This window comes from Chanos chanos, chromosome 2, assembly GCF_902362185.1.
Source record: "Chanos chanos chromosome 2, fChaCha1.1, whole genome shotgun sequence".
Classification (NCBI taxonomy): domain Eukaryota; kingdom Metazoa; phylum Chordata; class Actinopteri; order Gonorynchiformes; family Chanidae; genus Chanos; species Chanos chanos.
The window spans coordinates 10,112,135-10,139,895 of record NC_044496.1 but is presented as its reverse complement, the minus strand read 5'-3'; the positions used below and the strand labels follow the sequence as shown (position 1 = coordinate 10,139,895).

The 27,761-nt window shown below is 39.5% G+C and overlaps 1 protein-coding gene across 1 annotated transcript in view; it reads left to right on the top strand.

The window, feature by feature from the left end:
* Positions 1-340: 340 nt before the first annotated feature.
* The window catches only part of kcnq1.1 (potassium voltage-gated channel, KQT-like subfamily, member 1.1), a 34,624-nt gene continuing 7,203 nt past the window's right edge, over positions 341-27,761 (top strand). Inside the window, exons 1-13 of the mRNA XM_030794193.1 lie at positions 341-741; positions 10,610-10,700; positions 16,851-16,977; positions 17,266-17,344; positions 17,520-17,616; positions 17,834-17,974; positions 18,138-18,248; positions 18,421-18,516; positions 18,633-18,749; positions 19,095-19,233; positions 19,771-19,797; positions 20,523-20,576; positions 20,755-20,884. Coding sequence (XP_030650053.1) covers positions 341-741; positions 10,610-10,700; positions 16,851-16,977; positions 17,266-17,344; positions 17,520-17,616; positions 17,834-17,974; positions 18,138-18,248; positions 18,421-18,516; positions 18,633-18,749; positions 19,095-19,233; positions 19,771-19,797; positions 20,523-20,576; positions 20,755-20,884 — 1,610 coding nt within the window. The remainder of the gene's footprint in view (positions 742-10,609; positions 10,701-16,850; positions 16,978-17,265; positions 17,345-17,519; positions 17,617-17,833; positions 17,975-18,137; positions 18,249-18,420; positions 18,517-18,632; positions 18,750-19,094; positions 19,234-19,770; positions 19,798-20,522; positions 20,577-20,754; positions 20,885-27,761) is intronic.

Sequence of the window (27,761 nt, the reverse complement as noted above, 5' to 3'; positions counted from 1 at the left end):
GCGACCCAGCACATAAATATAGTTTGTTGAACGTAAACTCTTACCACAGTTCTCAGGACACTCCCCAGCTGAGCTTCCTGAGGGACGTCACTCTTCGGAAATGGGTACAGTTACTGTGGCATCAATCCACTACACTCAAATTAATATCGCTTGCTGCCGGGTCGATTCCAGTATGCATTTTCTGGTTTCACTTTCTGGTACAAGAGGAAGAAGTTAACTGGAGATCTTCAACAGGCTACTTAAGATGCAGGCATAATTTTAAGCGAGCGTGTGTGAAATACTATTTTGACAATCCCCGACTCTGCAGTTTTGATGAAATCCACCTCATTCATCATACAACATGTCATCCCAAGATCAGAACCGGGCAAGCACGAGTTCCACCAGAGGTTCGTCAGATATCGAACAACATGGCAGAATACAATCAGAAATGGAGATGTCCGAAACTACGTTGACCGAACAGTACGAGCCCATCCAGTTTGCTAAGCCTGTCAGTAAAACAACGGTCACTTTACCTCCAAATGACACCACGAAGGACAAGAACAAACTCACTGGGGAACTCAATGAGCCTACGGTGTTCGCCCATCGGCGGGCATCTCACCTGTATGGTGTCAACCTGAACCACCGGATGTCCATCTACAGCACAACTCGCCCCGTGTTGACCCGAGCATATTTTCAAGGACGGGTATACAATTTTTTGGAGAGACCGTCAGGTTGGAAATGCTTCGTGTATCATTTCACTGTGTGAGTACGCTGTTATTCTTCATTTTTCTTTCATTGTTAAAAGAGAGGGTGTGTGCTCATGTAAAGCTGTAAATGTTATTTACCAGTTGAACAGGCAAGTGAATTTACACTTCTCATGCCCACTTGAAAGCTTAGATAACAGTAGCAAACTTTGCAAAGTTCAAGGTCATAATTCATTCTTCTCAACACAATAAGCTCATTTCTTCAGTCCAACAGACTGGAAACACACTGGCTACAGCATAAACCAGCTAAAATTATGCTCTCAAAAGTCAGTACATTGCTTGGGTGTTAAACATCTTTATCAGCATACCCTAAATCCAAAGAAATTTGTGGAGAGTCTCCTCTCTCTCTCTGTACCAGCCTGGTGCATGTGAATACATGCTACACGTTAGCTGTGGACTATTGCTCAGGCTGTCAGAGTTGAAGTGAATATTGTCAGAGAAGATGAAGAACATTGTTGGTTGTCTGTGCTGGTAAAGCTGTGTTTTTGTGAGGCTGAACTGTGGAGGAATGTGTAGTATCCAGAGAGGGAGAGAGAGAGAGAGAGAGAGAGTTTGTGTTCCCTGCCATACCCTGTATCTGTGAAGCAGGAGAGAGCTTGATAGCAGGCAGCTAAACTTGGCTACTGCTCTGTGGAGCATGAAGGCTCCTGTCAGACTTAGTAACCCTGTGACTTGTTGGTGTTGGGCAGAGATGCCTGTGTGAGTGTGAGAGTGTATGTTAGAGCCTGTTGCTTAGGCAAGGGGAACATCGATAACAGAGGGCCTCTGTTGATAGTGCTCTTGAATCAATGTTACTAAAATCATGTTTTAAGTTCCACTTTTTAGGTGTTTTTGTATTCACCACTAGGATTATGTATGATTCTCTCGTGAGTGTATTTGGATTATGGCAAGTTGTTGTATCACAAGACATCCATCCTTTATAGAGAAAACAGAGAGCTAGAAAGAAGGGGGTGGGGGTAGGGAGGGATGAATGGGGTCAGGGGAGAGAAAGAAACATGGTGTAGCTTTAGCTAGCTTTCACTGAGGGTAAATACAGTGTTGTCCTTATGTTAGGGTATAGTGGGAGGCACGCAAAGCTAGCCAAGAATGTGCGCTGTCTTATCACTGCCTCAAAACCAGGACAGCAATAAGATGAAAGCACCTTATCAAAAAAGTATGACCACTGCATCTCCCTCTCTCTCTTCCTCTCTCTCTCTATATATATATATAGATATATGTGTGTGTGTGTGTGTGTGTGTGTGTGTGTGTGTATGTGTGTGTGTATGTATGTATGTATATACACACACACACACACTGTGTATATATAAGTGTGTTTAAGTGTGTTTGTATGAGTGTGTGTGTGTGTGTGTGTGTGTGTGTGTGTGTGTGTATATTCTTCTGTGTGTGCCTGTGTTTCTGTTTGTGTCTGTGTGTGTGCGTTTGTCATATGCATGGTGTTTTGTCTCTCTGACCTCTTGGTGTGATTGAATGTGGTTGCACCTCCTTGCTCCTCCTTCACTGTCCTGCGTTGAGTAGTGTGAGATGTGTCACAGAGTGGAGTGGCCTCTCGGCTGTCTTTAACACCAACACCGAACATAGGAGGAGAACAGGAGGACTAAAGATTAGATAAATCATTGAAGACAAAAGGAAAAACCAAACCGGTATAAAGAATGGAGCTATGAGCCCATTCACAGTGGTTAAGGGGGTTATCTTGCATTATAACTAATTTGGTCGATTAACTGTCATTATGTATGCTAAATATAACGCATATTAACATGATCATCTTTCTTTCTGTCTGTCTTTCTTTCTTTCTTTCTTTCTGTCTTTCTTTCTTTCTTTCTTTCTTTCTTTCTCTCTTTCAGAATTATATTGACAATTTAATATGGCAGCATTAGCTCTGATGTTAAAGGCTGTGCTTCTAACAGAAGTAGTAACTCTGCCAAACTCAATTTACTATGCCAACCTGTACTTTTTCTAATTTGTTTTGCTCCACTGCAAAATCTTATAAGACTGTTAACTGAAATTATCTGAACATTACATGTCTGTGGAACCTCGTAATCTTACATCGCACATTCTGCTGTTCATTGTCTTACACCCACTACTTTGTTTATGAATAAAATGCCATGCAAAAAAAAAAAATATATATATATATATATATTATACAATATTAGCCCAGGGCAAAACTCATTGCTCTGTCTTGTTTTCTCTAATTTATTTCTGTATAAATAACATAACATGCATATAACTGTGTCATTCCAATCCAAGGCTTTGGGTAAAAGTCCCTAGTCAGCCGATTTACTCTTGCAATTATCTCTCCCCGACCAAAAGTTGCATGACAACGATGAAGATGTTGATGATGATGGTACAGGTGTCTGTTTGTGTCTGTCTGCCTGTCTCTGCCCAAGGCTATGCTGTTAGATTATTTACGACCCCCCCCTCCCCCCCCCAACAACATGCGATGAAAGGTGACAGGTGGGCAGGCTTTGTCATACCAGCTGCTGCCTATCCTGTATTTGGCTTTTCATTCTGTTGTTTCAGTTTTTCTTTGAAATAACAATAATAAAACAGAGCTGGAGGTTGATGTCGCTGTTTAATACGACTTTGTGATATACTGCAACTGTGATTAATAGCTTATATATTTGCAAGAAAGAATTTTACTGGTGCATTCAATGTGGTTTAAACATTCTTTAAAAGACGAAAAATATTAATCATAACTATTGTGTGTCAAAGAATATTAAGAAAAAACACTATTGTGTTCAACACAGACAGATACGACAGTCCCCTCTTGTTCCTATGGCATACCTGGCATATTAGAATATAAAAAAACTAACAAATGCAGTGTGTGAACTGCTGTGCAACGTTTAAGAGTGGTAATTGTCACAGTACACTGTACGTTGTAAATCTGCGCATTTAAGTTTTACATGTGCTTTTCTGTTTCATCTGTAAACCATAATGGCATAACCATGAGGGGGTAAAAAAACCCAAAACATAATTAAATCTGCATCGTTTATCCTTGTTGAGCTGAAGGCTGTTATTGGATTTTATGCACTGTCACATTGCAATATATCTAAGCCTCACCCAAGGCCAGTTGACCTCTTTTTGCCTGATGCTCACGTTTTATGAGTTTCCTCGTGATATTGCTGCTGTCACTGATGATTATGAGACCTTTTTGCTGCTACCATTTGGTTTTTTGTTTGTTTGTTTGTTTGTTTTTTCAAACTTATGTTTTCATTACTGTTCTTTTAAAGCTATTTTTCAACATACCTGTTGTAGTGATGACTAGGGCTGGTATTATGTTATATAGTAACCATCATACTAGAAGAGATCCATGCTTTGATAGAGAATTTTATACTAGTATGTAGAAGTATGAAGGGGACATGGAGAGATTTTTTTATACCATGTTGTGGCTATGCTATAAAGTTTTTCAATCTGCATACTCGTTACTATAAAACAGTAACGCGTATATGATTATAGTTTAAAGTTTCTCAATCATACACATACTCATTACTATAAAACAGTATGCTGTATGCATGCATGGCAAAACCCATGACCATGCGTTGTGGAGTAGTCAGGAACATTGTAGCCCTAGTGGCTTCACTAGTTCACTACAGAAGTTTGTTGCTTTCATACATAGCCAGCTTAAATTGTCTCTGTTGCCTCCAACGGATATTGTTTGTTTTTGATGCATAGGAAATACTCAGGGAAGGGGAACTGAGCGAACACGAAAGAAGATTAAAGAATGTAAGATTGATTCTCACTGCATTCGTCTAATAGAATTTGGTTTTATATCATAGAGACCAACCCCAACTGTATTGTTCAAAAGAACCCAATTATATTAGGAATGTAAACACATGTTACAAATTTAACCCATACAGAGTAGAGTTGTAGCAATTCCAAATGTTGCTGTACAATTAATCATCTCAGGAATAATTACAATTAACAATATAATTGTCTCTCTCAGTCAAATAAAACAAATATTTATTTATTATTTTTCAAACAAATGAAAGTTTTGAATTAATCACAGGATACATCTTTTGGTTATTTCACTGTTATGTGACCCAGATAATGTAATAACACAAGCACACAGCCTATGAATAGCTGAACTCAGTTGGGCTTGCAGACTCCCCACATTTTGACAGGACCAATGGGACAGTGTCAAGCAATTTATTTTTACCAACACTAAGTGAAGACTCCAGTGAAAACCAAACGTGTATCAGTTTAATCTTATGGGCATTTCTCAAAGGTACAACATGGCTTCTCACGAAACTGCACAATTCTGTTTGGATTTTTAACGTTCAAAGGCCGACTAGACTTGCAGGGCATCCTCTGATAGGATAGCTACTGTTCTGTCACGCTACAGGGTGCACGCGGGCATTGAAAACATGTTTGATGAATGCAAACAAAAGTGTGACCTTGCTTTGACCCATCTCATTAAAATAGATAAGTGAATAAATAAAAATGCTTTAACTGCAGTTCAACAAAGACACTGCGATCACGTCAAAAAATCGCAGTTAGACAATTATGAAATAATTGTTACAGGTCTAATATAGAGTTTGCATAGATGAATGCACTGACAGGCTTTCGTGCAGAATCGTGTGGTTAAAAATAGCACAGACAAGTTGCAATCCACAATTTATAGCCGGCTACTTTGGGGTAGCCATGCAGAAAATTGAGATATCACAAGAAGAATCCTTAAAAAGGCCTTGGCACAAGGAATGCAATTGATTGGGACTGACAGAAGAGATGAGGAGCTGGGTAACATGAGGGGTGCTTTCAGCACCATGGACAGCATCAGTGACTTAAAAATGTATTAAAAAATTGATGCATGATATATTTTTCTTAGGAATAAACTTAAGCAGATAGAAGACAAGTTGGTACCTGGATATGTTTACTGAAGAGCAGCAGGTTATCTTTAGTTATTATGTAAATCTTTCTGTCTGTGCTGAGTATACGTGTGCTACTGCTTATATCAATGGTGAACAGATCATATATTTCAGGCTATTCATGGCTGTCCTGTGGGAAAAACAGAACAGAAACTGCCTCAAAATGGAGAAGTGTATTTTGTTTTTAAATTCTTTAGAAGACCTGTGCCAAAATAAGTTACAATTAAATAACTGTATAAGATATAGTATATCTTAAATTATATCTTATAGTAAAACTTTTAAGATTTAGGCATTTTTTGTAAAGCTAATTGTCTAAGGCAGTAGTTAACATAACATAGCTTGGCAATTAAAACAACATGTTACGAGCCAAAAGTTAAAGATACATTTCTGCAGCTTTATCTGCGTGCAGTATGAATAAGAACAACAAACTGTCATTCAAAGCATAACCTTTTTATGCATACTATGTCCTATATTATTCACATGAATTGACAGAACAACTCAAATAGCTTATCTGGATTGACCTATGCTTTTGCAAAGCACCAAAGACATCTTCATTTGTAGTGCTATTTCACAAACTCTACAATAATGTGTCTGCATCATGTTTAGTGTGACCAGTACCATAAAGACTTCCATACCTATTTAAACTTACGTAAGGAAAGGAAAGATAAGAGAGAGGTGTCTAGGTGGATGTGTCTAGAAAGTGTAATTTGACTAAATAGCCTAGGCCGGAAACACAGCATAGTAAACCGCCACCAAAATAAAATATGTATCCAACATTCTGAAAAAAGATGAGAAAAAAACATTGTGAATGAACAGACCCTATCCAGTCTGGCTGGTGAAAACAGTCCTGAGATCAGAACAGTTAAGTTGCAGTCAACGTTAGTCATGCATCTTGACAAACAAAACCAATTTGCAGCTCCATAAAGCAGGAAGTAATAAAATGAAATACTTAGAGATAGCATTCTAAACTGTAAATTAACATTTAAATGGCTGCAATGTGTCCAATTTTGTGCCTTCAATTTAATATAAAATGACTACTTGAGTTGATGTAAAATAAACAAATCTGTGTCTTTTTTCTGTGGTTTAAATTTCCACAGATACATCTGAATCAGCTTTAATAACCAGTAAAAAATCAGACAAAAATGCTGCGTTCATCAGTTGCCCCTAATTAGTTGTCTTGTGAGCAGATTCAATTTGATAAATATCTTTTCATGCACATGGCAATACAGGCCATGGTTTCTCTGTTAGCAAGACTTAACAAATATTTGGAAACTTGCAGAGAATTCTGTAAAAATCTAAGCTGAAGAAAAACTCTCAGATAAGCTTGACAAGAGAAAGAAGTCATAAAATTACTTTCACTTACTAGTGATATTTATATGAGAATTATATCCAAACTGTTGAGAATAACGTTGAAGAGTATGAAGGACTGAGTAATCTGAATAGCTCACTTGCTGCATGAGAAGGCATTCGTAGCTTGAGGATGACATTCAAACACACATGCTTCAATAAACTGTATTGTGGCCTTCAAAGTGAACATCAAAGAAAGCACTGTAGAGTGCTGTCATCCAAATACCCGGTGTACCTTTTCAGATGTCGTGCCTCACAACTCTGTTGGGCATTTTTGTTTCTTCTGTAAATTTTAGGAAGTTCCTCCAAACACTTTGTGTGATGGAACACACTCTTTGATTTTTTTTTTTCCAGTTACCCTCTGTGGAGACAGTCTCAGCCAAACCTTTAGAGTGAGACCCCAACAACAGGTTTACTTAAGGGCTTTGTGGCCTAACTGTGTGCACAGCAGTATAAGGTATTCTTCAATGGCAGATCTGATAACATTTACATCAAAATCATCCAGTAGCAAGTCTGGGTCAACAGATTGGACCTTGCCCAGTGCCTGCTGAAGTACCTTCCTTTAATGGCTCGACATGAAAGATTGTCAGATACTGCTGTGGATAGTACCATGAAAAGCCTCTTCCAAAAATGGGAGAAGGAGATATATTGTAAGTATCCCTTAGCAGCTCCGCCTTTTACAGAAATCCTTGCAGTGGCTTACCACTCAGTGATTACACTATGTAACACAGAAGTGAGTAGTTTTTCGAGATTTACGATAATACTGTAAATCGCTTTCACAAATAAGCCCCCAAATATAGTTTCCCATCATGTCCTTGTCATACGCTCCTTGGTAGCGGCGTTCGAAGCCCGGTGTGTCCTGGTTTAAGTGCTCGCCTTACTCGCCTACTCCACTTCTAAATTTTTTGTGGTAACTTTTGTATGACTTTTGTATAAATACATGTTAATTTTGATTCATGCTCTGTTTTTTTCAAGTGAACGCAAATGCAAATGTACACATTTGCCCGTTTTCCCATTGGAAATAGGCACATTTCAAGAAATCATTGTCCAGGTCACAAAAGCAAAGTTTGAAGGAAATAATAGCCATTTTCTATACTTTCTAGGCATAAGCAATTCAGAAATAATACTTACTACCCAGGAGCAAATTCAATTCCAAAGCTCTGTCATAGACAATGCCTGAGGAAAGTCCTTTCTCTGGTTCTCAATTAGGAAGTTTCATATGAATGCCCACTTCTTTATCTATGGCTGATGGGCCAGTAGAAGCACCCATCTCTTATCTCTGAGGAAATGTCATTGCAATGACCTTGGAATTACTGGTGTCATCAGCTTAACTCTGAGATTCCCAGAGCTGTGCCCCAGCTGTGACCTCATCAGCAGCATAATTTTCAAAGGAGAAAATTCCAGGGCTTCCAATGCTCAGAATTTCATTACTGACAGTGATGTCCACATTGTTATCTAGTAAATGACAATAAACTTGAAACTTGCCTAGTGCCCTCTATGGCTTCTTGGTGTGAGACCATTACCTGCAGCTGTTATTCAAGCAATTTCAACAGGGGCTGCTTTTTAAAGAGGGTAGGGAAGGTCTAAGGAGTCTAATCTTGCTATCTGTGGAATAAATACCTGTGGTACTGCACTGTTAGACCTTTTGCATGCAGCTGAAACAGGCCGTGTTGTGTTGAATTTCCTGACCCTGGCCGTGACATTTTGTGCCATGAATGTGCCGACAAATCTATCCTCTCCACAATGCATCATTCCAGATTTGCCAATTTCCATCACCTCTCCCTAACTAGTTTATTATATTTGTGTGAATCAATAATTTAAGAGTATGAAACAAGTTTACCCCCATTGCTAAAGTCTTAGACTATGAGAAAATAGCAATATTTTTTCACTGTGTGGAGAACTCCTCTGTGTGTAGAACTAAAAAGTATAACAGTTTGGAGAAAGTAATATACAGAAGTGTTCATGTAAGAGCTCCCAAATAAACTCCAAAAAAGGCAAAAACATAGTTGTTGCTATTGTTCTTCTTCTTCTTCTTCTTCTTCTTCTTCTTCTTGTCGCTGTTGTTGTTACTAATGTAAACTTTATTTTACATGACTGCTTATGCCCAGTAATTTTCCACTGCAGTGTAGTGCCATAGGTACATAGTCAGAAGAAGACAACCCTAAAGAACTAAAGTAGGAAAACATACCCTCAGTGTCCTCTGTGTCGTCATTGTGATGGCAATGTCATTGTCTTGACTGTTCGCTAGACTGATTTTCTGTGTTATGTTTTTCGAGATGTTAGCTATGTTGTCTACTATTGAAATATGACAGCCCTTATAAACAAGGTCATGGTTTGTAAATATTTAATGAATGTGTTTTTTTGTGACATTTGTTGCTTAAATATATCTTTTTGTTTTGAGACAATGTGACAGGAGTTTACTCTACTCTAGAGTGTGACATACTCTAAAGTGCGACAGAAACACACACCTGAAGCTATTTTGGGTCTTTGTGGTGCTAATTGCTCTGTAAGTGTTCCGTGTCTGCAGTGTGGAAATTCACAAGCATGGCAAACAACTTTGTCCCCCCTTCATGCTTTAAGCTTTGCTCATTTTTGTATGTTGAGGACATTTTATCTCTTCAGTATTTTTAGTTTGTCCTCAACAATTTATTCATATTATTTTCCATCTGTCTTGAAGTTCACATCCATATCACAGTAATTAAATACCCCTTATCAATAATTATATCAAATTGTGCTTAACATCCTAAAACAAATTCGTTTTGTTTAATCTTAATAGAAAGAAATAAAGACATTTCCATCCCAAAGGACACAATGCGTCATTAATTTGACATTTGTGTCTGATTAATAGTCTGACTTCTGAGGACAAATGTCCTTATCTCTCAGAAAGTAAACAACTTTATCTCAAGTTTATTGCAGAGCTCCGACAGACGTGTTGTTTGGGCTGTTAGTCCAACATTAATAGCACAGATGACCTTGCTAGAAAACTTTGAGTGACATACTGGACTCTCTTGTAGCTGAGAATGCTCAGAGAGACAAGTTATACAGGTGGTAAATGGGGTGTGGCAACTTCAGTACACTTCACTGTATTCCAGAATACCTCAATATACATTGCAGTGAACTTGTTAACCTCTACGTGCTCCATGATACTGCACTGTTCCTCAGTTTAACCCAGCATGCACCAGTGTATCTCTGTATGTTTCAGTGTACTAAAGTTTCTTTCTTTAGTTATTTGATATAGTTATGTGATTGCTTATTTTTTGCAGTCTAAAAAAATGTGTATTTGAACAAATTATACAATTTCTCTCTGATTAAGGGTTTTTTTTTTTCTTTTGGGAAGAGGGGGGTGTTTGGGAATGTCATATTCTACATTACAACAGTGCCATCATATAAGGAAACCAGCAAATGTTTGATTATTTGTAATTCAAACATATTGCCTAATAGTTTTCCATTAGCTTTTATATATCTGAATGCAGACTCCCAGGGCAACTAAGGACAACTATGGGTATGCTTGCTTTTTTCACACTTCTGTATTATATTTACTCATGTCCCATATGGCTGGATTTATCCTTGCTCAAATTAAGATTGTAAAAAAAAAGTTGTAGCATGCTCAGTGATACCTTTTGATGTGTACGTGATGAATACTCTCTGTTTTTACAGGTTCCTCATTGTCCTGTCTTGCCTGATTCTCAGTGTGTTGTCCACCATTGAAGAATACCAGACTCTTGCACACGACACACTGTTCTGGGTGGTAAGGTTTCATAACTCCAATAACAGATAAATTACTTCATGAGCAGATTATTTTAAAATATTGGTATAAGATGGCGTATTGGTATAGTGCTCATAAATAAGAAATGATCATGAAATATGAATTGGGAAATCATATTTATTCCAGTTGGCTAAATTCAGTTTGTATGGTCACTGAGTTTCTGTGATGTAAAATGGGTGTGGCTCTTAAAATGGAAGTGTAAAATATTGCTGTAGAAGGAACAGGTGACCTCCAGCAGGGGGCATCAATACTTAATTTTTTTTCTTTAACTCAAGGCCCCAGACTTGAATTTGGAAACTTGAGAACTCATGATCTACACATGGTTATATCATATTTATTGAAACATGTTCACTTTTTTATGACAGTAAAGACAAGTTGTGTGGTAGTGGACTGTGTTGACAGTGCTCCTCTGTAATCTACAATGAGTGCATGAGACACTGTGAATATTTTTATGAGGGGATTCCCTAATTAATTCTCAAAGTCAAAATCAAGCAGTCGATGGCTTGGATTATTGCTCACAAACAATTAGTTAAGATGAACGTTCAAAGCAGATATTTACATTAAAAAAAATAAATAAATAAAATATATATATATATACACACACACACACACACACACACACACACATATATACATATATATATATATATATATATATATATATACACACACACACACACACACACACACACACACACACATATATATATATATATATATATGAGCACTATGTCAGGATCTAAGGTTTAGGCCGAGACATTTTGGTCATGGCTTACGTCAAACTCCAGACAGCGGCTAGCTGGGTCAGAGTGGCAGATGCTGGACTTGTTGTCCCTTGAATAATGAATATGTCTGATAGATTAAGAATTGCCTCTCTAAGGCCTCGGAGCAGACAGGAGGAAAGAGGTGGAAAAGGGGGTGATTAGTCTATGAGGAAAGAGAAAGCGAGGCAGAAAGATTAGAACTATATCTGGGTTGTGGTGACTCTAGGAGATGAGGGTCAGAGGTCAACACGGCTGCTGGGTAAAAGGATTAAATGTATGCGGCTTGGTTTTAAGGGGACAACCTAAATCACAAGTTAATTCCTCTGATTGGTGGACTGATGTATTGTTGGTCAGCGTAGATTAGCTGGACTGCAGTGCTTGATGTGGAACATTTGCCTGAAGGGCTTAACCAAGCTTTTAACAGGTGTCCATTGTGGTATTTAATGGTGGGCTACTGCCATCAAACGTCATCCAGAGAATTATTACACGGCTGAATTTTTGTTCTCTAAATTAATTTCCAAACATAGTTAGCTTTCATAGAACATTTTTCCTTAATAAGACATATTATTTGGTAACCCAGGGTGTCACATTCATGAGTATTGATTAGATTTTTTTCACTTTTTAAAAATTTGCAGAAGAATTACACAGAAATTGCATTTTCAATGAAAAATAAAGAAAAGGATCACAACATTAAAACTGAATGCATCTGGAATGCATTCTTGCTAAATCGCTGCAGCGTGTCTGTCTTTTATTACAAGATTGCAGCCAGTAGAATAAAGACTTTCCCATAGGAAGTAGAGCTAATGGACAGAGGGGTCCAGACAGGCGGAGAGATCTGCCCCCTCCCCGTTACCCTTCCCCCACTCACTCTACTTAACGAGGCATGGCCTTTACTATTGCGCCGTACAGCTGTTAGGCCAAACAAAAGCAAAAACAGGGTTAGCTTTGCTTAGCCATGTGTGATTTTGCGGCAAACAGCCGTGCTGCTCTGTTTTGTATATCGTTTTCATAAAAGGTCTGTAAACATCATGTATCTCAATTAATGCAAATCAATTTGTTCAAATCATTTTAGATTACTTTGTAATTATTTAAATGCTGCAGCCAATTTTCCACACATATTCCCAGCGGTATCGCATTCTGAATCAGTTGTCGAAATGTTAGCGGCTCTCCACATATTTCATGCTTGATGCACATTGCAGTATAATAGGACCCTGGAATTTTCTTTTTTTAAACAAAAAGTTTTAAAGCATTTAAACAAAAAGAATTTGGTAGTAGTTTAGTTTCGGTAGTGAGAAGGCCTCTGGGGGGATTCTCCCTAAGATATGTTAGATATTTTCACTTTAAGTCAAACAACATTTCATTGTGTGAAACTGATGACACAAAAGTCAAAATGGCATTCAAATCAGTCATAGTGCTTATTAGAAAAAACACAAAAAATAGGCTTGCAAACTTCTAAAAACATTTATAAACCCCCCGTCAACCCTATCAGAGGCACTCAAGGGAAGATACAACAGTTTTTTCACTGTTTACTGTTCATCCTCAAAAAGACTAAGCATGACCTTAAGTTTTCCTGACACCTTATCCTCTAGGCATTAGCAGATATTTAATGTTTTAGCACCACTGAATGAATGACCTCAGAAAAGGTGTTAGGTTACAGCTGTGAAGAGGTGTAGTGCCAGAGAAAATGACACAGGACGCTCTGTGTTAAGGACCAACACCTCCAAACATCACACTACAAGAAGCTGTTAAGTGACATGAGAATACATCCTCTAGCCTTAGAGAGTGTGACAGCTACCGCCTCTGTATCTCTGAGAAGGTGTGATTAGACTTCACTAAATTCTGCTGTCCGTTGAAACGATGCCAGCTGTATTGTGATCAGGTGCCTGACAATACACAAAGGAAGATGTGAAGGAGGAATACTCATTCTGCAGATAAAACTTTAAAATAAACTTTTTTAGAACAATTATAAACTTTAAAAACTTAATTTTGCATTAAATGGAATGTCTAAGTTACACACGCGTGGGTTTGTGTGTGCCTGTGTATGTAAATTTCTGTGTTAAGAGATGCTATACCCAGACTGAAAACAGTTACAAAAATGTACAAATTAAATGTTTACAGTGTGATGAAATCTTTCCTGTTTAGGTCAGATTTACTAATGTATAACTAGCTCTGATTGTTATATTTTTGCTCTCTGTGTGAGAGCCACAGTTCTGCGTCAGATTTATGGAGGTCTGTAGCCTACAGTTGGCTTTTATTGTATTTCAGCTGAAACTAAACATTATCCAATTACTCTGAACTCCTGAAAGACGCCCCCTTACCTCAAGAAAGCATCAGTCTGAAAGAGGTGAATAGGGAGATGGTGTCATTTGCATGACTAATAGGTGGATGTTTGTAAGGCTTGGATTTCCTGTCCCCTGGTGTCTGCCAATATCCAACTGAGCACCGGGACACTAAAGAAGACCTAGATGACCTAGACATAACCTTTGCTCCAGCAAAGATAACAAGGACGAATTCAGTTCAGTGCCCCTCTTGTATTTTTCCCAGGAAAAAGAGCACAACATTTTGAGAGACTGTTATTTCATTGAAATTGTGCTCTGCTTCTCCCCTCCCCCACTTTAGTGGGTAAAGAAAATCAGTCTGTTCAGCAACTTGAGTTGTAATCTGAGGCTGGCATTTTATGTTACAGCTAAACCAACTACATAATATGGCGAGGTAAATGTTGTTTGAAAGTAAAAATTTGAGGTTGCTTTCTTTATTTGCAATATTGTGCAATACCAACAGCTTGATATTACAAAGCAGGTACTGAACTGTATGAAAAATTTGAAGAGGTTTTTATTTGACTTGAATGTCAGTGCCATTTTGTTCATATCTAAGTTATGGAAAATTCTTACTGTAGTTCATTCTTGTGATATATTCTGTCCCAGACTATCCAAATATCTCCAACCTGAACTTACCTTCATACTTGAACTTCCTCTGTCAAAGATTCCCTATATTTCTCTCTCGCTCTCTCTCTGCCTCTCTCTCTCTCTCTCACACACACACACTCACTCTCTCTCTCTCTCACTCACTCACTTGCTCTCCTCCAGCAATGCCTGAAATTAACTTTGTGCTCTTTATTTAATAGCAAAGTTGAATTTGATAAAGTGAAAACTTAAATTTATAGCCAGTTTACGTGTATATGCGACTGGTTGTTGGTCCATGTCGCAGCAGAGCAAACTGATCCCAGAATTGCCCACAATATTTGCTCTTTAGTGCCTGCAGATGAAATTGGTCCAATAACTCTTTTTTGCTGCGGTGTTTGGATATTGTACTGCCTGGCAAATTGAAAATTGTGCTTTCATTTTATGGAACCACAGTTCAAATTCGTATTCATTTGCAGTTCATCAAACTTTCAGACATTGTCAGGCGTTTCTTCCAAGGTCCATATTCCATGTCATATTCATGAACATATAACATAAACTTTTTGGATTGATATCACTAGTCAATGGGCTCATATCAGTCTCTTTTTGTTGTGTTGACATTTTCCTCAGCACTCCCAGACAACTGCATTCCAGCTGCATTTTGGATGGGAAATCTCATTGCCACGGTAACTTAGCGAGACTTTGCATCTGTTAGCTAATTTCCTCTGTCTCCCCCAGACCTGCTCCCATGTCCTCAGGCGCCCGTTCTCTGTTGACTGAGAGCCCTTTATATGACAGCTGGTCAGTGTAGTCACCAGGCTATGTTTAAACGGCCAAATGGGGGTGACGGCATGAACTGTTGTGTCCAAAAAACACAACACTTAGAAAGGTATCGTAAGACTGGATACCCCGTTAAATCTGTCAAATTAACAGGGAGTTGAGGGTTTAACAATCAAGTTTTCATCTAGACAGGAGCTTCTATAGTCTGAACAAAGCCCCCCCCGGATGACAAAACTCCGTGGGAAACTCAAAGGAATTTATACATCTGATGGTGATTATCTGACAGGACTGTAATGTAACAACCTTTCAACATGTATTCATTCTCAGCCTGTGAATGTTTTAGAAAGAATGTTTTAGAGCCTAACTGCTGTTAAATCTCCCTCAGGTGAACTGTGCTTGAGAGGTTGATATAGAGGATGGAGAGTGGTAGCTCCATGTCAGTTAGTTCAGGCTGTGACCAGGGCCCCTGTCGCAGTGCCCAAGTCAAGCGGTGTCCGTAGCCGGGTCTTCAGTCCGCACCATGTTCGTGCTGTTTAGGTTCCAGGCCCATTTCAGATGCTGTCTGTTGCTTTTTCAGTATCACCTTGTTCCCCCCTGCAAGTCTGCTAACACAGACTAAGACTGGTCCCGTTGTGTTATTTTTTTTTCTATTATGTAGATTAATGTGGATATGCTAAACTTTGCTGTCTATTTTCCCCTGTCTGTGAATTCTCAGTATGTTGTCCTCAAGCCAGGGGGGTTCTCTGTATGTCCCCAAACTGTGCCTGGGTCCAGCTCACCAGGTTGGTTATGAAACATGGGCTCCCTAGTCGGGCTCATAACTCAGACATGTCTGGGACCTCTCTGGATTGAATAGGACTCCACCCAGCAGACTATGAGATTGCCTTTGTTTACTCTGTGGAGGAGGGAGAGCAGGGCCACCGCGGCTGCCGTTGGACATGACCTTGAACCAGCCTCCCTGTGTTTTTTCATACAAGCTCTCCGTCAGAGACAGCTATGGCTCATTGTGCTTCTGTTTTAATTAAGTTCTCACAAAGCTGTTATGTTGTTTCTTGTTTTTTGAAAGCCTTATTTTCTCTAAAGGGCACAAATATACAATGAAATCTGTGCGGATTTAATGACGTGACCAGCCCCCCATTTTGATTCAACTTCTGATATTGTTGATGCCTTTGGTATTGTCTTTTAACAGTTATGTGGAGATCTCTGTCACTATGAAGCTGATATTAAGCAATGTGTGAAACAGTGCATGGTGACAGAATAACTTCTAAATAGTTAAGTATTCCATGTTCTCCTTAGTGTGAGGTGAAACCTGAGGGATTTACTCACTGTTAAAATGTAGAGCTTGGAACTGAATAAATATAAATTAATTTTTTGCTTCTTCAGAATATGTTAATAAATCAAATCAGTCACTAAGGCTTTCTGATTCCCTGGATGCTTATGTTCTTTGTTTACAATAACAAAAAAAAAAAAAAATCAAAGTTGTTTTTTTCCTTTGAGCTGAACCTCAAACAACAAATTAATCAGGTATACTGTGAAAAATAGTGACATTTTCTGGGCAACAATACATTTGTCTTTCCTCTCACTTAATTTGTATCCAGAGGCCTTTGTAATTTACTACCAAACTATACAAAATACATTTACCGTGTTGTATTTACATTTTTGTAAAAGTATCCAATGTTTCTCCTTAGGAAATTGTCCTGGTGGTCCTCTTTGGTGTAGAATATGTGGTGCGGCTCTGGTCAGCAGGGTGTCGTAGTAAATATGTGGGAATCTTGGGAAGACTGCGCTTTGCACGGAAACCCATCTCTATCATTGGTTAGTGACCACACCCTCAACCCTCATGCCCTCCATTTAACAGTACACTTTTAAAATAATAAAGCTGCTCTTCAGATTGTCATGTAGGCACAGTGTGTTTCCACAGGCCAGAATGAACATTATCATAATGATTTCTAAGTTCTATTTTGGGAGTGCTTTGGAAATGTTCCGGGAAGATTATTGTCTTAGATGTAATTGTCTTCCCTCTGTCTCTGTCTCGGTCTCTTTCTCTCTCTCTCTCTCTCTCTCTCTCTCTCTCTCTCTTTCTCTCTCTCATTTCTGTTCCAGACCTGATTGTAGTGGTGGCTTCCATCATTGTGTTGGCTGTAGGGTCTAATGGCCAGGTGTTTGCAACCTCTGCAGTTAGGTAAAGAGGTTTATCATTATCAGGATAAGACCTGTATGAGTCATAGCTGACTCCAAATACTTGAATTAACATGAATTAAATTAATATTAGAAACCATTCTTAATACTAGACACCAGGTATTGTGTGGTGTTGTGTGATGTGTTGGTTAATCCTGAACGTGTTACACTTTGCGCAGAGGAATCCGCTTCCTGCAGATCTTACGGATGCTGCATGTGGATCGGCAAGGAGGGACCTGGCGTCTGCTTGGATCGGTGGTCTTCATACATCGACAGGTGGGAGAGCTATGCCGGTCGGTAATGCACTTTATACATGTGTACAGCACGCAAACACACACACACACACACTCACTCAGTCATACACACAATGCTTGTAAGAATACAGTTAAACAGAATTCTGTTCATTTTTGTGTTTACTGTGCATGTTTACTTGTTCCCCTGCCTTTTGTTAGCACCTCTCCCCATCCGTTGATATGTCTCTCATCTTCACCAGGAGTTGATCACAACCCTATATATTGGGTTTCTGGGCTTGATCTTCTCCTCCTACTTTGTGTACCTTGCTGAGAAGGACGCTGTGGACAGCAGTGGAACTACAGAGTTTGGCAGCTATGCAGATGCTTTGTGGTGGGGAGTGGTACGAACCAGAAACTGTTCACACTGTCAGTCAATAATATCTAGAGAGTTTTTGCCGAGCTTTTTCCTTGAAAACTCTTTTAATATTTTCCGTCCAGGATGGTGTAAATGTACAGAATTACAGGTCCTCTGGATGCACAGTACGTTGTTTTATGTGTTTGTAGGTGACAGTCACTACTATTGGCTACGGGGACAAGGTGCCTCAGACCTGGGTCGGAAAGACAATTGCATCCTGTTTCTCTGTCTTTGCCATATCTTTTTTTGCCCTTCCTGCAGTAAGTCACTTCTTTTAGATAGGCTTTAACCATAGATATCAATATATGAAGAAAATGCCTATTATGTGACTCATTATTGGTCCATGTAATATAACATATTCTCCATGAAGAGGTCAGAAGCAGTGTAAGTCATGTAAGGCAGGACTTCAGTGATGTTTTGGGGTATACACAGGGCATCCTGGGCTCCGGCTTTGCTCTGAAGGTCCAGCAGAAACAGAGGCAAAAACACTTCAACAGGCAAATCCCTGCCGCTGCTTGTCTAATTCAGGTAATCTCAGGCTTTATCTTAACGACTGTACATATATCTATGTACGATGTATGAGCTTCCACAGTTTTAAGAGTAAATTCCCATCCTGTCTCATTCTCTCTCCTCTCCTGTCTTAGTCCTGCTGGAGGTGTTTTGCCATAGAGAATCCTGATTCTGCCACTTATAAGATGTTTGTTAAGAGAAGACCAGTAGTGCTCAGCCCATCTGTGTCCACACCAAAGCCTAAGAAGACGGTACATATGACATGCTTTCACCACCTGCAAACTGAAAACTAAATGAATGAATGAACGAATGAATGAATGTATGAATGAGTGAATGAATGAATGAATGAATGAATGAATGAATGAATGCTGGGTGGGTGGATGGATGAATGGATGGATAGATGATATCTGTAGATGCTATCCATAGTATCCCTGAATGCATTTATAAATTCTGTATCACAGTATATATAAATATGTAAATAGGGGTGTACGTGCTGTAGTTCCATGTTTAAAGACTGCTTGTTGCCTTCTCTGAGAAATGATTGTGTGGTGGTTTGATGTGAATGAATGCAATACAGACTCACTCTGTGTCAACAGGGAAAACTGAAGAGAAAGCTGAAGAGTGTAGACAAAGATTATGAACCAAGTTCTCCCACTGTTCCCAGCATTACTTTCGGCTATGTGTGTGACAATGGGAAAGACAATGACCATGATGCCTTCAGCCCTTTGCCCTCAGGTAGCAGAATAAGCCTATAACTGAGCTGAACTACAGATGTTGCTCTGGTCTTAACCTACTGTATTTACACAAATACTCGGTACACGACTTCTCCACTTCCGCTGGGGTCTCCTGGATTGCCTACGCTTGTTATGTCACTTAAAACTCTTCAGTGCGCCTGTCATTGTACATGTATTTGATTTGCTTTGGGATTTGCTCATTTATGTATTTAACTGCAAATTCAAATCCTAGTTCAAAACTTTGCCTTTCATTTATGCATGCAGAAATAGAAATCATGTCATTTCTTCACGGCACAGAGAGACCAAATATATGTGGGATAAATGGTGGCTCTGTTATTGCCGGCCCAGCGGTGCCAAATCACTTTTTGGGTGTTTTTCTTTTCTTTTCTTTTCTTTTTTTTTCAATCTTATCTTGCAATCTCAGCCACCATTTGGGGTCTTTTGTCATTGTGGTGTATTGGCGATTCTTCTAGGCTCTGCCTATTCATTCTCTCTCTCTCTCTCTTCCCTCGCTTGTCCCGTGTTGGCCTCTGCTCAGCAGGAGCTGAAGCTCTGAGAAGATGCGGTGAGAACCTGTTAGTGTCTACTGACGCATGCATCCTCTCTCATCTCACTCTCACGACTGTTTCTCTTTCCCTGTGGCTGAGTCTGAAGAGCCGAAATAACTTTATCCTTATTCTTTTGAATTGAACTGTTCTTGTCGAAGCCTGTTTTTGCCCTGGCCCATCCAGTGAATAAGTGTAGTTTAAGTAGATGTGAAACTTGCTGCTGCATTTTTTTAGAGATATTGTATCAAAAGTACTGTATGAAATATGGTTGTATGAAAATAGAAAATGACAATATGAAACGATGAAAGTGCTATTAAAATGATTACATAAATTCATGAAAAATTAACATGTTCACAGTTAACACATGCACGGATCTATAAATATTGTAACAATTTTCTTAGTGCCAATTTTTCACTTGGTTACTGTCTAAAAAAAAAATCTGTTGATCACGTAACATGTCGTTTTCATCCCTTCCTTTTCATTTTGGTTAACCCTGACATGGAAATGCCCTTCTGAAACAGAGCCTCACTCATCTCACTGATCTAAGATTTTCAGTGGTCCGGGAACCGAACACTTAATCATGCCCACCTTGATCAAAAAACGTAAATTATATTATTTATGGTGATGTATGTATGAACTGTATTCTTACAGCACATAGGCAGATAATGGTCTTTATGAATCTTTTAAAAAACTATGAAAAATTTGGCATGTTTTACCTGTTTTCTTTTCTCTGTGTTTTTAGACCGACAGCAATCATGGACCTCCATTTCCTCCTTGCAGCTCTCTCCAGCTGCAGGTAACACATTTATAAGTTTACATTTTTGCGTGTGAGTGTGTGAGTGTGTGTGTGTGCGTGTGAGTGTTTGTAAGTAAAAAATACACACCTGACATTTTAAACAAGCCAGTTTTGCATTAGATGTAACACCATAAGTTTCTTTGTGTGTGTGTCTGGGTGTCTGTTTGTATGTGTACAGTGAAGAAAGGCTCTGGATTATTGGACGTCCAGTCCCATCATCCTCTGCAGAGGAACAGTAGTTTTGCTGATGATCTGGAGCTGGAGGCAGAGAAAGAGAGTGCGCTCGCTCCAGTCGCACATATCTCACAGTGAGTTTAATCCTCAGCCAAACCCCCCAAACGGTGTCTCGTGCTGTCTATGTCGCTACGTACAAGGTTTCTCTACCTGTCTATCACATCCTTCACCCCATTTCTCCTGTGTTTTACACTGTCGCCATCATTGTGGAATAGGACCTCAAACCCACTCTCTGTCTCTGAGGTGCCACCAGTGCAAGTGCAGTTATAGAGGTTAAAACAGTGCTATTTTCATATTGGTTATTTATAATCAGGCCCTGGGCTTGCAGAGAGAGCTGCAATAGTGACATATTTATTTTTATTATTTTAGATTATAATTATGTAAAAAAGACAAAAAACCAGAGGAGATGTGTATGATATGATGTGTAGTTGCAAGCTCTCTGAGAGTGGCAAATGAGAGAAAAAAAAATCAGAAACTGTGTTTGTTATAGTTACGTACCTCAGAGGTTTTTAACGTGACGTACAAGTCTGTGAAAATTCAGAGATGCAAATTCAGAAAACGTTTTTTCTGTCATTGCCTCAGATTCTCATGGGTGGTATAATAAGAACCAAATGATCTGTGCAGTTCAGACACCATCAGACTGAGGTGTGCTATGCCTCACCTCCTTACTCGTGACAGACAGGAAACAGGGTGGAAACGGGGCGCGATCCATGGGTGTGGAAGGTTCCCACCGAATATGGTAATAGGTTAAGTTGTGTATTGCATGATGGCGTCATTAGCTGAGTCTTTGTGCTCCATTAGTAGCTCAGCTTAGGGAACATTCAGGAGTCGCAGCCTGTTAACTGAAACGAGCAGAAAGTGTGAGTTTATGCCTTCAACAGCAATTCCTGTCAACCCCAAGGCAAATCAGCATCTCACTCTCGGCATTTCCTTCGGAAAAAAAAAGCATCAAAGGAAAGATTAGCCAATTCTTCACCTTCCATCATTGTTGTATTACTTAATAGGAATGTGTGACATTGAAGTCTTACCTGCTGAAAATCTCAAGCTCTTTCTTGGCGCCATATGCCACTACTGTTTTCTGCATAGAGGATGCTAATGTAAGCACGAAAATGTTGGCAGGTACAAAACGATGAGGAAAAAAGAAAAAAAAAATACACAGATGAATTATTCTTGGAACTTTCATGCATTCTTTTGCCTTCATATTCTTTGCGGCCACAAGGGGGCAGTGTTGTTGTTGTTTCTTTTTTTTCCCCAGTCTACCCATTTAAGTTGTTCTATATCAGAGTACATACACTGTCAGGCCTCTCTGCATTTAGTTTTTTTATGTCTTTTATTGTATACTAACATTCAAGATGTCAAATTTGCCTGTGAACTGAAGCACAGAATACCAAATCTGTCTTGTATTTCACATACCCCGTTCCCAGACAAGCAGTGCTAGGCATTGCCTGATTCATGACTCAGCATAATGACATCAGTCCTCAGATATTCAGAGTTGACTCTCTGATCTCTCCGACCCATATCTCAATGATGGGACTGCGCAGATGAAAGCTGAACAGCCTGGCAGAGTAATTTGTGATCCTATTAAACTTCCTCTTGGAGAGACATACCATTTATTGTTCTTGGCCAGATGTGGAGATGGACCGTAGATAAGGCAGAGTGAAGTGTTTGAGTTGAAAATGAGATGAATGAACAGATTTCCACTGCTGGTTTGATTGATTTCTTTGTTGTCATGGAAATGGAATGCTTTCCTCCACTAAATCTGACTGTTGTCGTAAGTAGTCGGCCATTGCTTTCATTCTGTGGTGACACTTTTATTCTAGGGGAGGTGTTCGGACTGTCTTCTCTGTCCTAATTCTTACATTAGTCACTGAAGTGTGTCATAACACAGAGGTCATTTCTAATGAGCAGAATATTGAACAACTGAAAGACACCTTTGTAATATTCCATAATGAGTCTTAATGCACTAAGAGAGTGTACTTACTGTTGATAATTGTAACTGTGTCGTAAGAGTTAGTTTTATGGGACCATGTTGACCACAACTGTGGAACAAGGACCAGTATGGTTAACGTAAGGTGCCAGGCTAACAAATTACATTTGGAATTATTCAGATGTTTGGAAAAAAAATCACTCTCCACTTTCCAAACATTTCCAGAAATTCCTAAAATATGTAGTAAGTACTACATGTACCCTGTTGTGTTGCCATGCTGTGGCTTTAGTTTGTGTAGGCTCTAAATGTTCTCATGCTGTGTGTTAAAGGGTGTTCTCCTGTCACTCTTAGCTGATGTTAAATTTTTGATGAGCCCTCGCTATTCTCACACCAGGATGCAACCCATGAGTTTTCAGGGTCAAGGTAACAGCTGTCTCAAACACACACGCACCTCTTGCTGTTTCAGTAAGATGCTGTGAAGGTAATAATGCTCTACTTTAAGGACTCCTCTATTCTTCTCACACCTTTTCTCCTCTCCTCTCCTCTCCTCTCCTCTCCTCTCCTCTCCTCTCCTCTCCTCTCCTCTCCTCTCCTCTCCTCTCCTCTCCTCTCCTCTCCTCTCCTCTCCTCTCTGTCATTCAGAACTTTTTTTCTCCATTCCCCTTTGACCTCTGTCCGTTAACTCAAGAGCGCAAAGCCCTCCCCGTGCCTGCAGCTGAAATAGCTTTACGACTTTGGGGGGCAGGGAGGGGAACAATGCCACAGCTACGCCTCTGTGGCTACACACACACACACACACACACACACATCCCCTGCCAGACACACTTTCTCATTTATTCAGAAAGTTTAAGCTGACATAGATGCTGTGTAAAAGAAAACATGTTAGCTTGAAATATTATTTTATCTGGCGTGTTAGATATAGTTTGTAACAGAAACATACAAACTCGGCTGGATATCTAAAGACTTTTCTTACCAACATGTCGATCAAAGGCCACAGTACGTCATTCTTGCCTTGGTTCAACGAAAAAGTGGCTTCACCATGTGTGAGTCCAAAACCTTTTTAGAAAAGCATGTTTCATCCATTCATGAATATTACTGTTTCACTGTGGTCAAGAGTGTGTGACTCATTATAACAACTTTACTACAATGCTGAGTTTACCAAGAATGTTCTGTGGAGTAGCACCTCCCGTGGCAGAGGAAAAGCCAAGCTGAGAGACTCTCCACTTTAGTCCAGACACAAAGGAGCATTGTCTGCTGCCTGATACAAGCCAATAATAACCTTTCACACAAACAGCCCTAGTCACAGGACCACTGCGTTAAGACTGCAGAGGCAGCTTGGACATAGGAAATTTGTGAGTTTTGATGACATAGAGTAAATTTTCCTGGAGCTACTCAGGCTTCATGTGAGGGTTTTTCTTTTTTTCTTTTTTTCTTTTTTCTTTTTCCTCCCACACTATACTTGCGAAATTAACACCTACACTGTCGCTATTACTTGTCAGAGGGAGCCCTTTTGAATTTTATTTAATTAATTCTAGTTAATGTGAATTATACAAATGCTAAAACGTGTTTGCATAAAATGAAGTTGAAATGAAATGAGATTTAATGCCAGGACATTGGTTTTGTAGAAACACTCATGTTGTTGATCGCATTGGAGCAAAGGGTGACGTGATGATTTTATGCGTTGTGTAATGTTTTCATCAGCACGACAATATGAACATGTGGAAGATGTGAAGTGTTCTGTGCTTTCTCTAAACACACAGATGATGTCACCAGTCGTATCATTTACTGCTTTTCTAACGTGTGAGTGGGCCGAAAGAGAGAGGCAGTGCTGGATCTCTGGCAGTGATTGTGTTAATAAAGATATTTAATACAGTCTGTGAACACCCCCTTTGATCAGGATGAAAGAGACCATGGCTTGGCAGGAACCACATAACCCCTTCCTGTGTGTGTGTGTGATTCTAAGCATGCGTGTGTGTGAGTGTGTGTGTGTGTGCATGTGTGAGTGTATGTGTCTGCCTGTGTTTCTGTGTGTTGGCCCTAGGCCAGTAGCCCAGAGTCAACCATAGCATCCAGTGATTCTCAAGTGTCCAAGTGCTAGTCAATGATTATCTCTCATTAAGGAGCTGAGCAGCCTTATCACTACTGCCCAGTTATTAAAACCTCACTCAGGCATTTTGGCTCCAGGGAAAGAGACAGAGAGAGAGAGAGACAGAGAGAGAGAGACAGAGAGAGAGAGAGAGAGAGAGAGAGAGAGAGAGAGAGAGTGCTTTATTGTGCATGTCCCTCAGTCGTGGTGTCTCCCTTCTGCGGGGCTAATCAGTCCATCCACCCTCATCGCCCTCCTCTCTCTGTTTTGCGGGGCTATTCTTAGACACACAGAGTCTGCCTTCCCCCCACCAACCACCCACACAAGAAGAGCTTTTAGTGTTAGAGGGCCTGTGGCTGAACACACAGGCACACAAAAGACTTCAACTTTTGACTGGAGGTTACAGGGACAGGAGTACACTCTGACTCAGTGGGGGGTGGGGGGGGGTGCACAGAGGAGGGGGTCTCTCTGGAAACAAAAATGTAGCTGCAGCTATGGTTCACATGTTGATACTATGGTCCTTGTCTCTTGAAGAGAAGCATTGTGTATAATGCAGCCACAGACTTACTTTGATGTTGAGCAACATCCATACTCCTGTCGTTTGAGTGTGAGTTCCTTCAGCAGAGGATTACAAAAGGGTTTTAAAGAAAATTGAAACCTCTACACAGGTACAGATTTCATTATAGTGCAAGTCAAAAACCTTCATTCAAGACCTTTAAAAAGTCATTTCTATGCCAGTTCCACTCTGTCATGGAAAATTTTCTACTAATTTCTGACAGAAAGCTGGCATTATTGCCCTCCGCTTTTCCTAAAAAGAAAAAAAAAGGCTCTTAGAGATTAGCCCTGGAGTCTGTCTTAATGTAGATTTTAATTCTCCAGGACAACTAAAGCAAATTATGCTCCTCACTACCGTACCGTCTTTAAATCAGCCATTCGGAATTATTCCTTCACGACAAATTCAGATTCAGATTCAGATTCAGTAGAGTCCATATATTAATCCTCTGAATCTCAATAAGAGATCCACGCTGACGGCATCCGTGGATCATTTTCTGAAAAGGAAATTTACTGGTGTAAAGATGACATTGACAATGTGTGTATGTGCCTGTGTGAGGTCAGATATGCAGTTTGAGTCAAAGCAACACCTGTTGATTCCTTCATGACTCAGGGAAGGGGGAGCTGAGAGCTGTTCAAAGGAAGACTGCTTATCAGTCGTTTACACCAGACCTTTTGCTGAATCAGTGGCAAAGGCAGATTGGTCCAACCGTAGACTTTTCGTTTATTTATCGTCTGTCTTCTTTGTAGCCTTGAACTGATTTAAAAACTGGTCTCTGTGAGGAACTGACCTTCAGACTGAATCAAATACTCTGTTGGTATGGTTTCATGTGTTCAAGCATAGACCCACTTCCATCATCGTAGTTCCTCAAGTTCAAGCAGTGCCTTCCTGATTCCTGGCACAGTATAACGAGCACAGGAAAAACTGGAATATTGCCTAACAACTCAATACACATGCATCTGCCTCTGGATCTGATTAAAATATGCTACCATTCAAAAATTGTGAGATGCCCGGTCAAAGACTTATCTGCAGAGAGAAAGGGAGGGGTTGTGGTCTACAGAATAGCAATGCTGAGCTTATACAGAAAATCTACAGCACATAGCAGCAGAAATCATGATATGGATGAAAAACAAATCCTATGGTCACAAGGTTTTGGTGATTTTTTTAGGCGATTGTCAACGTCGTAATGAGGGATGTTATTGTTGTGAGAGAGAGAGACATCTGTCTTCTTGTATAAATTGATGTGCACATCTGCAACTCAGTTGTTTGCATCCTCGTGTTACTTTAAACACCTTTTTAAAACCTCACATCTGTGTGTGTGTGTGTGTGTGTGTGTGTGTGTGTGTGTGTGTGTGTGTGTGTGTGCATGTGCATGCTTCTACCACCACAAGTGCGTAGTGGGAAGTAAAGATTTTCTCAGTGTTGGTTCAGGATAGATAAGTGTTTGCTGTATGTTCATAGTGAGATAAGTGAAGCTCTTTGATTGTTTTGTTTCCTGTTTATCTTGTCTTGATTACACTGATCTGAGAGATAGTCAGGGAAAAGTCTTATAACAAGCACGCCATATTTCATCCAAGAACTCATATTACTATTAACCCTTCATTCAAATTAAAAAAAAATTGCTTTATCTAAGCTCTGTTGGCATATAAAAAATGAAGTTCTACTAGAATGTAACAGAAGGCACTGACATTCAGAAGTGTAAAGCAGTCAGATAGAAAGTTATATATATAATATAATATAATATAATATAATATGATATAATATGATATAATATAATATGATATGATATTATATATATATATATACATATATATATATATATGTGTGTGTGTGTGTGTGTGTGTGTGTATATACACACACACACATATATATATATATAAAAAATTATATATTATTTATGTATTATATGTAATACATAATTTATATTTTAGTTATGTTTAATTTATATATTATCAATACTCTGTCTTTTTTTCTCTCTCTCTCTCTCTCTCTCTCTCTCTCCCTCTCTCTCTCTAAGACACACGCAGACACACACACACACACACGCGCGCGCGCGCGCGCACACACATCCAGTGTTTACTTTACCATCTCCCTCTAAATTATGTCTCTCTGAAGTGTCTTGGGAGTTTTCTCTGGGTCTTAACTCAACAGTGTCAGTGGTTGAGGAGATGCACCAGAGCTGCTACAGTCTGTGAACTGGCCCTGTGCTGCGACAGCCTAACACCTAACATTTCTTTCCTCTCACCAAAACCACAGAAATTATTAACCGTTAAATCGCTTAACTCCTAGAGCAGCCCATAATGCAAGCACTGCCAGTCTTGTTTTGATTATTACACCCAGTTGAGAAAGCCTCAGCTAATCGGCAGTTTTTTAGAGCAGTGTTGA